A 16,963-nucleotide genomic window follows, 5' to 3' on the forward strand; every position below is an offset into this window, starting at 1 on the left:
ACTTTTTTCTTGCCATTGTCAAACAAAGAATTCACTCAGGTGCAGTTTTAATAAAATTGAGCATCTAAAGAAACTCAATACTCGACATATGGTGGCGGACTTCCGGTTTCTCCATGAAATTATTAGTGGAAAAATTGACTTCAAATTATTGGTTTCTATTCTCAATTTCCGTCTCTCGCCTTACTTGTAATCATATGTTACTAGCATACGATCCCATACTATCAATTATACCCATACTATATCATACGCATACGATACCCATAATATAAATTATAATTGTCATGCTGTAAATATCAATTGTATAATTATACAACGTCCTTTATACTTCAAGCTGGCATCGTTGTATAATAGTTTATTGTTTGATATTGATATTTTTGACTTTAGAAACCATTTTAAAAACAAGTTAAAGTCTTATAGAGATGTTCTCGGGATATCAGCCAGGTGACGTCCGACATTTGAAGAACTGACATCGTTTTCGTCTTCAGGGCGATTATTTCTCCACAGGTATAATCACCCTGAAGGCGAGAACGATGTCAGTTCTTGAAACGTCGGCTCTATCGTTGGACTTCACTTGGCTGATATCCCGAGAACATCTCTATAATATTCGCCGCCAGGAAATCTTCAATTCTTAAGGTCTCTATTAATATGGCACATATTCTATGTATATATTAATATATTTTTATTTTTTACACTTTTACTTCTTTGATTTTTTGTTATTTCTTATATACGTTGTTATATTGTTTCAGTGTAAAATGGACATTGATCTGTATGTGGAACATTTACTCGTATAAATAAATAAATACAGTATTTGTACGAAATTGGACTACTATATTTACAATATATATATAATTATACTAAATAATTACACTCTTGTTTAATGTTTATGATCTTTTTTTTTAACATTTCAGGAAGATTTGGAAGAGCTGGTAAGATTGACTTGCAATTTCAAATAAAAGATAACAGAACCGCATCAGTAAATTAAAAACATTGTATAAAGCTTATTATATATTCAATTTGAAGCAAATATGTTTATGAAAAGTTATGGACATATTACTAATGGACATATTCTTCTTTCTAGAAAAGACTCTTTATTGTTACTGTGTTGCAAGCGATGGTTACTAAAATTTAAGCAAAAGGCTAATACTCACAGCAGAAAACAAACCACGCCTGTAGGACATACTTTCAGAGAACATTATCTCCATCTTCAACCTAGTCACAATTCGAAAAAGATTTTAAACATTGTGAGAAATGTGGATAAGTGGAATTGGTTAAAAGAAATTTAAAATCTTCTTGTCAAACATAAACAGATATTGACGGTAACTCACTTGTCACTATTCAATTTCGTTCACTGTTTCTTATTACTCTTCAGACGAGGGAATTGAGTAGTAAAAAGACTGCTCGAAATCGCATTTATGTTCCCTTTATCTAAATTGAGTGTAGATTTCTCTTTATGAATGTAATAGGCTTTGTTAATATTCGTTGTTTTACTTTTTGCTTTCTCTATCAAAAATGAATTAGCAATGTTATGGCTATTGTCTTTGAGATACAATACCAATTCGGATGACTGTTACAAGCTACGAGATTTCGATGTGTGAATATACGGAGCTGTTCTGATACAAATATTCCTTTTTGTTTGACGTATATATATATATATATATATATATATATATATATGGAATTAGTAAAAACTTCCTCAAAATTTGCAATATATTTTTATGTATTTTGGAGGAACTTCTGAGGCCTTGTTGTTATACTTTTGAAAGAACTTCTTAATTTTTCCAGAAATACGGGGGACCAGAGGCATACCAATCAATTTTAAATCCTTTCAAACCAATTTTATCCAACCACTTTTCTCCACATGTTTTAAATCTTTTTTGAGTTGTGACTGGCTGAAGATAGATATCATGATCTCCGGAAGTACTTCCCAGATGAATAGTTTCTTTTCTGCGGTAAGTATTAGCCTTTTGCTTCCATTTATCTAAGACTCATTATTATTATTAATCATTATTGCTTATTGATTGTCCGCTAGTTATCAGACTAAAACATACTCTATAGTACGCAGATGATTTCGAAATATAAAACTTTTGTTCATAATCTCACATTCAACTCAAATCTTGTTAACATGGTGGCCGTAGAATTTTAAATTTCACACCTAAGGGAAGATTAAGCGTATAAGGCAACATCCCTATTAGAATGTACTTTCTATAGTAGAAGATACCATATCTTATTTCACCTGTATTTTTTTGCTTATAATTATGAAATCTTAAATTATTATAAATGCACGAATCTCAGTAAATATTTTGTTATGTTTGAATTGTCTGTTCTACAAAAATGTAATGTTCCTATCCACTAAGTTTTGCGAAGACAACTCTTTATTAACATTGATTTTCATCTTCGTTTTGAGGTCGGCCCTAGCAGTGTGGTTAGTGTGTCTTCAACCAGAAAACATGGGTTCCACTCCTTGTCTCATAAAGTCGGTGATTAAAAATGCGAATAAAAAAAATCATCCAATGTTTTCTCTCTCTTTCATTTCCATCATACTCTCCTTCACATTTCTCATTACAAATCAACTATCAAAGCTTTTTTCCCTCTTTCTCTTTTTTTCCTGCACCATACTTTCTTTGACATTTCTCATTACAAATCAACTAATATTCCAACCTTTTTTCTCTCTTTGTTTTTCTCCTTTCATAATAATTTCTTTTAAATTTCTCATTACATATCAACCAATCTTCCAATTTTTTTGTATCTTTTTCTGTTTTTCTTCCTTCATACTTTCTTTCATATTTCTCATTATAAATCAATAAATAACCAAGTCTGTTCTCTTTCATTCTCTTTTCTCTTCCATTTTACTTTCTTTAACATTTGTATTCACAAATCAACCAATCATGGAATCTTTTCACTTTCTTTCTCTTTTATTTCCATCGTAATATCTTTCACATTTCTCATTACAAATCAACCAATCATTAAATTTTTGTCTCCTTATATTTTCGTTCCACCATTTTTCTTTCATATTTCTTATTACAAATCAAACACTCTTGGAATCTTTTCTCCCCCTTCTCCTCGTTCCGTAGACCGTACTCGTTTTTACATTTCTCATTATGAATCAGCAAATCATTGAATCTTTTCTCTCACTTTCAAATTTTTATTAACCCTCCATAGTCTGCGTGGTCAATTGTAAGATGAAGGCAAGCGTGCGGAGTCTCACTCCGCAATATTTATTTACCTTATTTTAATGTGGAGTTTGTTTTGAAGCGATATTAAATTGTTCAATATTTTTATTGCAATGTCTTTGACAATTCACGACATATATTACAGCACATACTCCTTTAACAGTTCTGAGAAAACTAAGATTTCTCTATCCGCGAAGTGTGACTCCGCTGCCGATGCTACGGCGGGTTAAAATAAATCGATTACCCAATCTTCTCTCTCTCTTTCTCTTCCCCATCTATAATACTTTACACACATTTCTCATTACAAACTCAACCAGTCATTAATCCTACTCTCCCTCTTTCTCTTTTCGTTCCATTATACTTTCCTACACATTTCTCATTACAGGACAACCATTTTTTGTACCTCTTTATCTTGTTCCTTCTATCATACTTTCTTTCACATTTCTCATTACAAATCAAAAATCAACCAATCATTTATTACTTTTGTTCTTTTTCCTTACATTATATTTTATTTCATATTTGTCATTAAAAATAATTGATTCATACAATCATTTCTGTCTCTTATACTTTTTTGGTCCATCATACTTTCTTTCACATTCCTAATTAGAAATCAAACAATCATTTTAACTTTTCCCTGTCTTTCTCTACTTCCTCTTATCATATTTTTCCCTATGTTTCGTTACTTATCTAACAATCATTCAATCTTTTTTCTCCATTACTCTTTTAACTTCCATCATGTATTCTTTCACATTTCGCAATACAAATCACCATATCTTTACTCTCTCTTTCTCTTTTTCGTTCCATCATACTCTCTATCAGAATTCTGCTTAGATATCAAGAAATTATGTAATTTTCCTGTTTCTTTCTCTTTTTCCTTTTACTATAATTTCTTTCATATTGCTCATTTAAACCGAGGAATAGTCCATTTTCACTCTTTCTCTTTATCTTTCCATGATAATATTTTACCTTTCTCATTACAAATAAAATAAAATAATTAAGAATTTTCTGTCTGTTTCTATTTGCTTCCGTCATATTTTTTGTACATTTCTTATTACAAATAAAGTAATCAATCAGCGTTTTCTGTTCCTTTCTCTTTTACCACCCATTGTACTTTTTCATGTTTCTCGTTACAAATCAAAAAATCATCCAGTCTTTTCTTTGTCTTTTTTTCCTTAAATCATATTTTCTCACATTTCTCATTTCAAGTCAACCAATCATTCAATCTGTTCTTTCTGCTTCTCTTTTTGATTCCATCATACTTTTTTTTTACATTTTCTCATTACAAGTCATCAAATCATCCAATATTTCCCTTTATTTCTCTTTTGTCTTTCATCTTATTTTCTTTCATATTTCTCATTAAAACTAAATAAATCATGTAATCTTTTCCCTCTCTTTCTCTTTCAACTTTTATTACATTTTCTTCCACATTTCTCATTACAAATCAACCAACAATTTAATCTTTTCTCACGTTTTCTCTTTTTGTTGCATAATACTTTCACATTTCTGATTACAAGTCAGCCACTCATTCAATCTTTACCACCTCTCCCTTATTTTCATTCCATCACTTTCTTTCACATTTTGCATTAAAAATCATCAATCATCCAGATTTTCTGATTTCATTCTCTTTCTCCTTCTGGTAGAAAAAAGGTATTCTGAACAACATATCAAACATTAACAAATTTTAGACTTCTATTTGGCCTACAGTTTGAGCCACCCAGTTTGTATTTTGTTACAAAACGCCACGGATAAAGCAATTATATCTCCTTACAGAGTTAAGATAGAAACTTCGTTATTTCGTCAAATTGATGGTAGTAGATAATATAAATTAGGAAAGGTGGTACACTCTTGTATGATGCCGCGATATTTAAATATGGCTTCCGTTCCTCCAAAAATTTCGTTACTTTGGTTCGTTATCTGTCTTAATTGGCACATAACTATGAATCCCTTAAAGTTTCCAAAAAATGATCCGAAATGGTAGTTATACAGTAGAATGTCGTCTTCCTGGAGACATCAAAATCATGTATGTATCTTAAAAACTAAGCGTGCTTGACCATTTTATGTGGCGAGAGTATTGTCTTTCATAACACTGAACTCCACCATGTAAGGCAATATGCCTTTCCTTTAAATAATGCAATACTATAATTTTATATAGAGAAGTATCTGAATTGTTCTTATAAATTAAAGAAAACAATTGCAAATAATAATAATAATAATAATAATAATAATAATAATAATAATAATAATAATAATAATAATAATAATAATAATAGTCGTAATGCATATCATAGGAGCATTAGAAAGAATGTAATTACAATATAATAAAAATGGTATAAATTTCACGAAAGTGTCTCATTACCAGCTATCATATTTACAATACACTGGTCAGAGACTATGTTATACAATATATCAATATAATTGGCATGCATAATACTGGCATGTTTTTTTTATTAAAAATTAAAATACAACATGTAATTCACAACGTATGTAATGTTGCTCCTTAACAAACACTTTCTGTTGTATTATTTTTCTCCTAATGTCTGTAAAAGAATTGTATGCTAATATAAAAAAAAACATCCTAAAGGGTCGTCGTCACTCATAAGGGGTTTATTTGTGATGTGTTTCACAGTTGGCATTATAGCAAGAGCACACGTTGTGCAATCGAGACCCATATTTCTTACACGTACATTTACGTATGATACATCCACATAAATAGCTGCTGTGAATCATCTTTAGAAGGCTGTCAGGAGCGAGTTTATTATCCATCATTATTGGCATCTGTTTGTGCGGTTCATTAATCCAGTTTCACTTAATAGGATCCATGTCTTCACTAAGACCCATATATGTCATGACCTGAAAATAAGTTCTTGTAAGTGGTATTTTGTACCAGAAATTGTGGGTGGATAGCGCTAGGTTGTTACAAATGAATTAGCATCCGCAACTTGTTTTGCAAATATAGGTATTCCGCAACGATTCTAATGTGTCGGATTCTTTCCCATTGAACAAAGATAACATAGCCTTACCCCCGGTAGTTTCCTCACTTTTAGGATGTGTGTTTGAAGAACAGACAATCTGTACACATTCACGCAAAATACCATTTTCGTTAACTTTTTCAAAAACTAACTTTTTCCAAATATCAAAAATTCGTGAATTAGTATCTGATCCTGTGAAGATATGTGCAAATAACAGGCCTGTTCATACATCTTTCCGCAGCAAGTTCTTCAAGGCAGTAATGTTATAAACTGGAGATGGCCACATTTTCCAGAAAAACGGAAAATTGAAAACGGAAGAGGGAAAATTTTCCGGAAAAGGTTAAGACGAAAAATTTTCCGGAAAAACGTAAGACAGAAATTTTTTCGGGAAAAACGGAAAACAGAAAATGTGATTTGCGGAAACCGGAAATCTTTTATTTCGGAAATGGCCATCCCTATTTTAAACATGAGCTTTCCCTTTCTCTGATTGTAGATACAGACCTTTGTTATCTTTATATCCATAATAGAGAAGCAATAGTAGTAGAACCGTTTATCTTCGACGAGGGTTGTTGACTGGGTAAGTGATTTAACAACTGGACCTTTTACACTGTTAACATCTGCTTCTCTCTCTCTCTGCTTGTATTACTTGACATCCTTTTGATCTCAGGCGCATAGTAATCATTTTTATCAATACTTGTTTGTTGCTTCCATTGGAGAGAAGGCCCTCCTTTTTCGCAGCAAATTTTGTTGCTTCCGTAACATTGACTACTATTGTTGTAGTTGTCTCACTTTACTCAAGTACTATCCTTTGGGGTTGGCTTTCCATAGCCATCGAAATCAAAGTTGCTTTTTCGATAACGTTCTGCAACAAAACATGCATAATGATCTGCAATGAAGCTGTAAGTACTTCCTTGAGACCAGTTAAGCCGATGTAGGAGGGAACCTCCATCCGAAACATACTGCTCAGTATGGGGAATAGGCTGAAGCATTCATAAGAGTAGCATGCTTTCTTATGTCTTCAAGAAGTGCAGGTTTTTCTGCCTTTCTAAGTTTGTGTTAAGCTCTAGACATTGCAGAAGAGCATGGAGAAAGCTCATGCTCCATTACCTCATTTAAGTTTAAGTCTCCACTCTGAGACACAACCAACAACCGTTGAAACAAAAGATCAGGATATATCGTTTTGTCTTCCGATATCTTAACAACCTCTGCTGATGCAAATGTGATTGCCTTAACGTTGCGTTTGTGTGCATATCGAAATGTGAACTGGTTTTCCATTTAATCAACAATGTCTTTACCGATACTAAAAAGCTTATGGACATTCACATCATTATCTGTATTTATTCCAGTTACAATATTATGCAATACCACTTCCTCAGACAGTGAGGAATATAGTTCAAGCATACTACCAATTTTAGCCAAATCCTCTTTATCGCGAGATATTCTTGCAGCAGTTGCCTCTTTGTGCTGTTGACAAGTTGTATATTGCATATTACAGAAGTCCTGCATGGCTGTAAGACGAGGATACAGGAGATGTCCAGATTGCCCTTTGCTTCTTTGTTAGTTCACTACCACTTGTTAATCCTCTGTGTATTTTAATGACCTCATTAGCGTCTGCTCAATAACTAGGTCACAACTAAGACCAGTACAGAATTTGTTACTTCGTCTGATGACATGGTATCCCTGCATGAACTTATGATTCACTTCAGGATTAGTTATATCCAAACTTTCATATTTTGAAGGTACTGATAAGCAGAGTTCAGGTAATTTTGGTGACCTGCAGCAGCAAAAATGGGCAAACAAACTCAATAGTGTGTAGATGCATTGTCCATGATCCTGATCAATCGACATGAATTAGCTCCCTGACTACACCCAACATTTGCGTATAGTTCCACCAATGTCTGCTTGTCTTTGACTCCTGAGAATATTGACACATCTTTTCATGCACAGCAGAAGCTATACGCGCCATACAATCTGATTCAAGCATGTCCAACTCTAAGTCGCCCTTTTCAGCTTGGCAGTATAACTGTTTTAGCTTGGTAGTGTGGCCCTCAAACCTAAGTTCTGTTTCAATAATTTTTTGAAATAATTAAGTTTGTAAAGCATTGGTTGACCATAAGATGCCCACGTAATGCACGCTGTACTGCTTTTCCTGACATAGAATGTATGATTGTATTTTCACTGTAGATTGGTGCTAAGATCTCTTCTGTCCACTGTCTTCCATTAACGTACCTATAGCACTCAATAGATTTATTAAGATATGGAAACTTCAAAGTAACAATATTGCATCTTTCACTCGAACATTCTTTACCGCTCAAATCAATGGCTGGTCAAAGGTAACAATAGCTGGCATTTTGTATTTCGCTGCTAGCTCATAAATTAAATTAAGAGTTGACAGAAAGCATGTTTTGTTTCCAGAGTACATATCAATCATGGGCAGAAACTGCACAGATGACTGACTTGGATATATACATGAGGATGCCTGACACCGCACAGAAAAATATCCTGTGATATACATCATTATCAGTGGCGTATTTAAGGGGAGCTTTCGGGCTTAACCCCTCCCTGATATCTTACTAAAGTAAATAAAATATGTTTCTGAATTTTCACATTTCCAGGCTAAGCTCTACCCAGAAAGTTTGCAAAACCCCCAAAACAAAATCGTAAATACGCCACTGATTATTATTATTATTATTATTATTATTATTATTATTATTATTATTATTATTATTATTATTATTATTATTATTATTATTAGTATTATAGTTGTTTTCTTTAATTTATAAAACAATTCAGATAATTCTCTTTGTAAAATTAAAGTATTAAATTATTTTAAGAAAAGGCATGTTGCCTTACATGGCGGACTTCAGAGTTATAAAAGACAATACTCACGCCACATCAAATGGTCTACCTCGCTCAGTTTTTAAGATACTGAAATTATTTTGATCTCAACGAAAAGAGGACATTTTACTTATAACGATCATTTCAAATAGGGATGCACGCGAGACGCGAGAAGTCTCGCCTCGTCTCGCGTCTCGTCTCGCATTTGCGAGGCCAGACACGAGACGAGAGTGAAAATTTAATGCGAGACGCGAGACGAGACTAAACCATGCGAGACGAGACTTCTCGCAGTCTCACAACATTTAGGAATTACATGTAATTGTATATTTAGTGATTTTAAATTTATTGAGTTTTCTAAGTTGAGCGTTAATGCCTCCAGGAAAAAAAAAGTGATTGGGGCAATAGACATTTTATGAGATTTATTATTATTTAAGGTTGATTTTCAGAATTAAAGCCTTCTTTAGTTTCTAAAAAGAAAACCTTTGTAAATTGGAAATTTATTACAGCATCGATTTAGGACTTTATTTTGCATCAGAAACACATATACTCTGGCCCACACGATACATGAACTTCTGTTTTTGGTCTGAAAAGCGAATAAGACTTCTTATTGCTGCGAAATGTGATATTTCTGTTGTTTCTGTCTTTTTCACATTACTACTAGCGATTAATGTTGGGGGATGGCGGGGAAATCCCCTCTCGTCAAAGTTTATCCCTGGCCCGGCTCGCAGAAATAACATCATATTTTTACATTCAATAATTATTTTCTTTCTATATATGTATCAAAAACAGCACAACTTTTCTTTTAATTTAGAGCGGAGGGGACACAAGTTCGGATCCCATCTTGAACTCTAGGTTCCGTCTCCTTAGGATGCTATGAACATTCATCCCATGGAAAGCGATGGCAAACCACCATTGATTCACCTTGCCAAGGACCTTTCAGATCAGATACCTGCCTTCGGACAGAATATCACATCATCATTCGTTAACAGCCATAGAATAACACACTGCAAAATTTTGACCCAGAATATATGCGAGACTGCGAGACCATGCGAGAAAGTCTCGCGCGAGATGCGAGATTAGACTCAAAATTTTATGCGAGACGCGAGACGAGACTTCACATTTTCGAGACGAGACTTTTGAATTTCTCGTCTCGTCTCGTCTCGCGTGCATCCCTAATTTCAAATGATTTTTTGAAAACTTCAACGACTTCATAGTTATATGCCAATTAAGACAGATAACGAACCGAAGTAACGAAATTTTTGGAACAACGAAAGCCATATTTAAATATGATGGCATCATCACAAGACTGTACCACCATTCCTCATTTATATTTTCTATTACCATCAATTTGACACAAAAACGAAGTTTCTATCTTAATTTTCTGACAAGATATAATTGATTTTTCCGAGAAAGGTGTTTAGTAAAAAAATCCAAAATGACGGTTCAAAATGGCGGTTAATTTTAAGTTTAATTTTCGATAATTTTTGATATGTAGTTCAGAATGCTTTTTCTACCAGAAAAAATAGAACAAAAGACTTTTCTTGCAATTGGTTGTGGGTATAGCCCTAATTTTCCTTATATTTACTGGACTAACAACCATTTTAATGTCTGACATACTTTTTCTTTCATAAATTTTAAAAATTTCATAACACTGTCTGGAAAATGACTTTGAAACTAGTTTCTTTGAAAATTTAAAAATTGATGCACCGAAACTACTAGCTTACTGAGGTAAGAGTGATACACATAAATACACGTATATCCTGCTTAGTTTGTTTATTAATTAAACACTACCAAGATTAAAGACACATAATGTGATTAATGAGATGTTTCCTAATATTATCATTAACTTTTAATTTGAAAATTCTGTTTAACTAAAAATATCTAGTGATAACATATATATTAGTCGGTAGAACACATGAAGCTGAACAGTATGGCATCAATATTATCATCATAGTTATTCTGCCATTATTGGCAAGTTACTTGCCCTAATTAAGAGACTTCCATGTCCTGCGCTCTTTCGCTAACCACCTCGTCTTCACGTGCGCTTTTGCTGTTTTCATATTCTTCATGAATTGTAGTCTCCTTCGCTTCCTCCCTCGCTTTCTTGCATTCATACCTTCTATCACGGCCCTCATACAATTCCTACTTAGCCAACTTTCCAACTAGTTTCTAATCCTTTTTGAATAATATCTAAAATTGTTCTTTTCTCCCCTACTCCTTTAACACCCTCAAATTTGTATCCGGTACCACCAGCTAATTCTCTGTATTTATATTTTGAAGGCTTTAAGTCATTTTTAATCATTTTTGGAAATGCCCATTTTTCTGCTTTATAGAGTACAATACGGAGCATTTTATGAGTGTTTTCTCCACTCCTTATTCAAGGTCTCACAAAATAGACTTTTCGTCCCTCTAAAAGATTCTTTCACGATTTATATCCTTAATTTTATTCCACATTCACACTTCATATCACTACTAATAATAATATTCAAATATAAAAAATTACTGACCTGGTCAATTTTCTCTCCTAATTCTATGTCTGACACCAACCGCTTCGTTGCAATCACAATGAGTTTTCTCTTTCTGAAGATATTTATTTTCATCTCGTATCCTTTACAGCCGTTTCTTATATTTAATATCTTATAGACTTTATTCTTAGATCTCGTAACAAGCGCCATATGATCTGCTTGCTTGAGAATAATTTCGAAAATGTAGTTCAAAAAGTCAAGTGAAAAATACGGAACTAAAAAATTCCCAATTAGAATTTTAAACTTTCAATATGAAATAAATAAATAAATAAATAATATTCATTTTTGTACGTTATACAATATCTAAAAAAGAAGGACATTGTTATCTAGGAGATTTCGATCTAGGCAGGTTCAGAAAATAAATGTGCTGAATTTTTGTAGGTTATAAAAAAAAATTATTCAAACCGGAACTTTTATACGGTCACACCGGCACTTATGTTAACTAATTATCCACGTAGCGGTCATCCCTCTTGATGCAATTAGTGAGACGAGGGATCATTTTTTTATCCCTTGAACAAAGAAATCTCCTAATACTTCTTTTGTCCAATTCTTCACATCCGCCTTTACTTCCTCGTTAGTTGAAACTTTTGTCCCACCTATGTGCATCTTCAGGGAGGTGAACAGATTATAGTCGGAAGGCGCCAGGTCAGGGGAATACTCGAGTCAGTCAAAATCGACGGTCTTTCACTCTTTTGCTCATCCGCACATCAGTACGACAACGTTTAAATTCATGACACCATTTAAACACACTCGTACGATTCCTTCACCTGATTTGATTTCGTTAAAAACTTTAGACCAATACTTTCCCTTCATAATGAGATAACGGATAACTACGAATCTGCACTTTGCGGCAGATTATACCAACATCTTCGACGGGAGACGTTACCGTGGCCACATTTTTGGTCGTATTGACGCATAGTTGGGCTCGCTGAAGATGGTAGGCGTTAAGCTACACCGCAGTGTGACCAACATAAAGATAAAACATTCCCTCTTCTTGCGGGATAATCTATACATTTGTTGAAAGGGTTTGTCAAGCAAGTTTCAAAAGACGTTTCAATTAGTTTCCCGGAAGTGACCCTCATCCCTTTAGGGTTGGAAATAGGTATATAGAAAACTTCATCTATATGTCCTATGTATCGAAGTGTACCACATTACTAGTAGATTAAGAAAATAATATACATTACGCTATTATATCCTATATTAAGGTAATACAACCACAAAATTGATTATTTCACCTCAAATATACTATATTAGGGAAACTCACTATCATGCTGTAGAGTGATGGTGAGAGAGTGTGAGTTGCATGACTTTCACATATAGACAAAAATTGAAGCCAAGCTCCTTCAGCCGGAAACATCTTCCTTCTCATTACTCAGGTCTTGTCATGGCTAAAGAGCTTCTGAAGGGTGATCAATTGGTTTTATATAGCTACAAAGAAAGAGCTGTACGGATCGAGTAAATGAGCTCAAATTAGCACCACGACTAGTTTTCCCTAATTACAAACTTAAAATCTGTTGAACGTTTTTGTACTGTGTGACGTATCAAACAACTCGTCTAGTTGACGAATATACGGGGTGTTAATGAACTATACAGACAAACTGTAAGAGGTGATTCCTCACATCAAAATAATAGAAAAAGTTCATATGGACCTATGACGAAAAGTGCATAGTTTCAGAGCTAGGGCTGTCCCAAATCGCGAAAAAGCGAAATTTCAAGAGATCCTATTTCGAATTCGCGTCAAGGAAACCACGCATGCATAATCCAAAACTACATATTAAATCAGTTGTCAATAGGCGTAGAGGGTATTTCCTACAAGGTGAAATTCTCAGATATGTTTTCAATAGAGTTTCCAGATATACCCTGATTTCAAGAAGGGTCTAAAGGAGGCAGGAGGTAAACCTTGATAACAATGGACATCCAATGCTTCAGAGGGAAGTTGAAAGTATTAGGAACCGGCAGCTCCATGTTTCTTTGTGTTCGGTATAACGTATGATGATATGTATTTCGTCACGGTATATTTCACGTTTTCTTCGCTTAGAAGCGTGTAAGGAAACATTGCGCCATGCGTTTTCCCGAGTACAAGAAACCGTGGTGCTGACGATCCTTAACACTTCCGACATTGCGCCAAAACATTCCGTGTTCACTGCTATCACGGCTTATCGTTTGTCCAATTTGGACCAATCATAAAGTGAGAGCATATCAAAATTCGGCTGATGGTATGCCTAGAAAATTCACCCTGCAGGAAATAATCTGTACATTCATTGAAAATTAATGAAATATGCACTTTTGGATTGCGTATTCGTGACATCCTTTATGCTGATAAATACCACCATCCACAGTCTCTCGAATTCGAAATAGGGCCTCTTAAAATTTGAATTTTTCGAGATTTTGGAGAGCCCTAGCTCTGAAACTATGAACTTTTTGCCATAGGTCCATATGAACTTTTTCTCTCATTTTGATGTGAGGAATCAGCTCTTTAAGTTTGTCGCTACAGTTCATTAGCACCCTGTATAACGAACTACTGATCTGACAACGTATGCAGTTGAAATCGTGAAAAAAAAAAAAGAAATTGAAATACACTGAATGTGTCACATCTAACCATAATAATGAGTTACATTAGTTGTGATACCAAATGACTTACTGTTGACTAGATATTATGGATACGCTTTTCTCGAGTTTATAGGTCTACTAATACAGGATATATATAGTAAAATAATCATGCTTTTTGGTTTTATAAGTAAATATAGGATTTTATAAAGTAGTGCACATTATATTCTTAAACTCTTGGTCATGAAGCTCACTTTGAAATATAGGACACGTTGTTTTATATATTTCCAACCCTGAACGGGTGGGGTCACTTTCGGGCAAGCAATTGAAACTTGTTCTGTAACTCACTTCACAGACCCTTTCAGGAAATAAGTAGGCTGTCCTTAGATGGAAGGTTCAACTTTCGAGTCATCCCTGGTTAGAGAAATATTTCTTCAAATAACTTTGAAAGGATTTCATTTGTTTGCTGGCATTTGGAGGGAGTAGAAAAGGCATGAATATGAATCATATTTCAAATCTTTCCTTGAACTTAGAAATACATGCTTTTAATAAGCCATCCGAAATCTCTCTACCTTTCGTCCTGTTCTATTTTCTCATACCTTTTCCGTTAAATTTATTTTGACTTCACACGAATAATTCTTCAAGTAACTCTGAAGGGATTTTACTTGTTATTCTGGTATTTAGAGCAAATAGTAAAAATAGGAATCGTGATTGGTTATCAGTCTTTCCTGAATGTGAAGAACACATCCTTTTATTAAACTATCGGATCTTTCTATATTTCAGAGTTTATTACATTTTCTTGTTACTTATTTGTTAAACTTATTTTGAAGTTACAGCAATATTTGTTTAAATAAATCTGAAGGTTATCCGATTTGTTTACTCTGATTTGTAGGGAGTAGAAAAGAGAAGAAAAATGTTGGTGTTCCCAGTTCTTCCTGAATCGCTTTTAGAGGTTAATACGTTTTTAGAGAACTATCAGAATTCTTCGTATTCATGATGGAACGCCTATGTTTGTGCCAGTATGTAAACCAAGTTGAAAGTTAAACAACAAGAAATAAAAATCAAACCAATTAATTTGTTTCAGGTCCCTCTAGAAGTGCGTCATCTACTTCGGCTGCAGAGGGAAAGGACGGTGAGGGAGGAGAAGATGGTGGTGGTGAAAATGGAAAACCAGATGGCGCATCTGCTGAGGGAGGACCTTCAGCTGGAAAAGATGAAAATGGAAATCCTAAAGCTAGTGATGCATCCGCAGCTGCAGTTAAGGGAAATAGAAGACGAAGTAGTAGTGGAGGAACTGCAGCAACAGCAATTGGGACAGGCTTTACCGGGAATGGCAATGAGGGTAGTGATGAAGGTGGTAAAGAGAAAGGTAAAGCCGCAGCAGCAGCGGCATCTGGAGGAAGACGAAGCCAACAATTTTACACACATAACGAGCCCAAAGGGCTGCGTTTCATGTCTGCTCCACGCAGTGCATCGCCTTATGGAGTTGATCAAAGAGGTTTCAAATTTTAATATTCACAACATTTGACTATAAAGTTCCAGGACTGATGCTAGTACTTTATCCCTATTCAAAGTAGCACTGACGAAGCAGCTATGAGCTCGGTCACACAAGACCCCTCCGAAATAAACCCGCTCTGTTTTATACAGCAGTGTTGCAGACGAATTTTTATCGAATTTACAAATAAACATCATTATTGCTTGTCATTTGTCCAGTGTCTTTTAAAATATGCAAACTCTCTCTGTCACAGACACACTAACCGTGCGTAAGGAGTATTCTTAATCTGTATTGAGGTATGATACATCACAGGCGAAATAGTGTCTTGCGATAGCTTACTGCTGTCCTTTACGAATAACTGCCTCAACTCTCTACCTAACAACCCTCTAGGCAAAAGACAATGTTTCCATGTTTCTTGCTTTCTGAATATTTTTCTGAGTTGTTGATGGCTTTGTTTTATCATCCGTCCCTCCAATCTAGGTGTTGTTGACAAATAGTAAGCGGTCGGCGACAAAATGCATATATAAAATTTGCTTTTCGTTTTGATTATGCTGTTCCCTTGATTGATGCAACGCAATTGCATATATAAAATGCTCATGGTGCAAGAAAGTCTTTTGTCTTCGTCAATTCTTCATACAAAGGAAGAACAATAGTAATCAATTTTCATCTCTTACCTATCATTATTGTGAACAATATAATGATTAATTAACAAATCCATTAGTTATTGCAAAACTTTTTTTTCTATTACTTCTTATAGATTTCAATTCATATTTCAATATTCCTTGCTAATAATGTTGTACTTAACGCGTTTAAATGCGCATATACTCATTTTTTCATTTAAACTTTCAAGCTGAATCTCTCAAAAGATCTCAACCGCACAGGAATTTTATTAGCTTGATGTAATTTGCGTGAAATAGTTTTTCAAGTAGCACGCTTAGTTTCTTAATAGACGAATGCTCTCTCCGGAATTTTCTTGTTAATCAAGTCTGTTACGCTGAGCTTTTTGCTTCTCAATCAAACAATGAGATAAAAACCGAACATAAATTATCCTTTTCCAGAGTTTTCATTATTTGCTTAATCATTTTACAGTCGATATGCATCATATGCATCATGGGCACGGTGTTACAGCAGCAGGTCGAGGACATAATGTTAATTTTCTAAACGACATTTAGACGAACGTCTTCTTTTGAAATAATTTGAAACGCTTTCACGTTCATTACGAAATGAAGCGTAACGTCAAAGATAAGGCCTAAAATTATTACATACTTGCAATAATCAATTTTGATAAACTCATAAGTCACTGTTGCAGATTTCTTTAACTCACAACAAAATTTAAAGATCTCCCTTTTATACATGTATAAATTCATGAGAATGGAGCAGTCTTTACAAGCGATGTTTAGAAAGATACAGATGATTTTC

General features: G+C 34.2%; 1 protein-coding gene across 16 annotated transcripts in view; it reads left to right on the forward strand.

Annotated features, from left to right (window-relative positions):
* The window catches only part of LOC145683702 (uncharacterized), a 414,104-nt gene that overhangs the window by 348,313 nt on the left and 48,828 nt on the right, over positions 1–16,963 (forward strand). For all 16 annotated transcript variants that reach the window (XM_081755116.1, XM_081755122.1, XM_081755125.1 and 13 more), the window contains 2 exons: positions 909–926; positions 15,134–15,547. In XM_081755116.1, the coding sequence (XP_081611242.1) occupies positions 909–926; positions 15,134–15,547 (432 nt within the window). The remainder of the gene's footprint in view (positions 1–908; positions 927–15,133; positions 15,548–16,963) is intronic.

This window comes from Thermobia domestica, chromosome 4 (genome assembly GCF_964235325.1).
Source record: "Thermobia domestica chromosome 4, izTheDome1.hap1.1, whole genome shotgun sequence".
Classification (NCBI taxonomy): Eukaryota; Metazoa; Arthropoda; class Insecta; order Zygentoma; family Lepismatidae; genus Thermobia; species Thermobia domestica.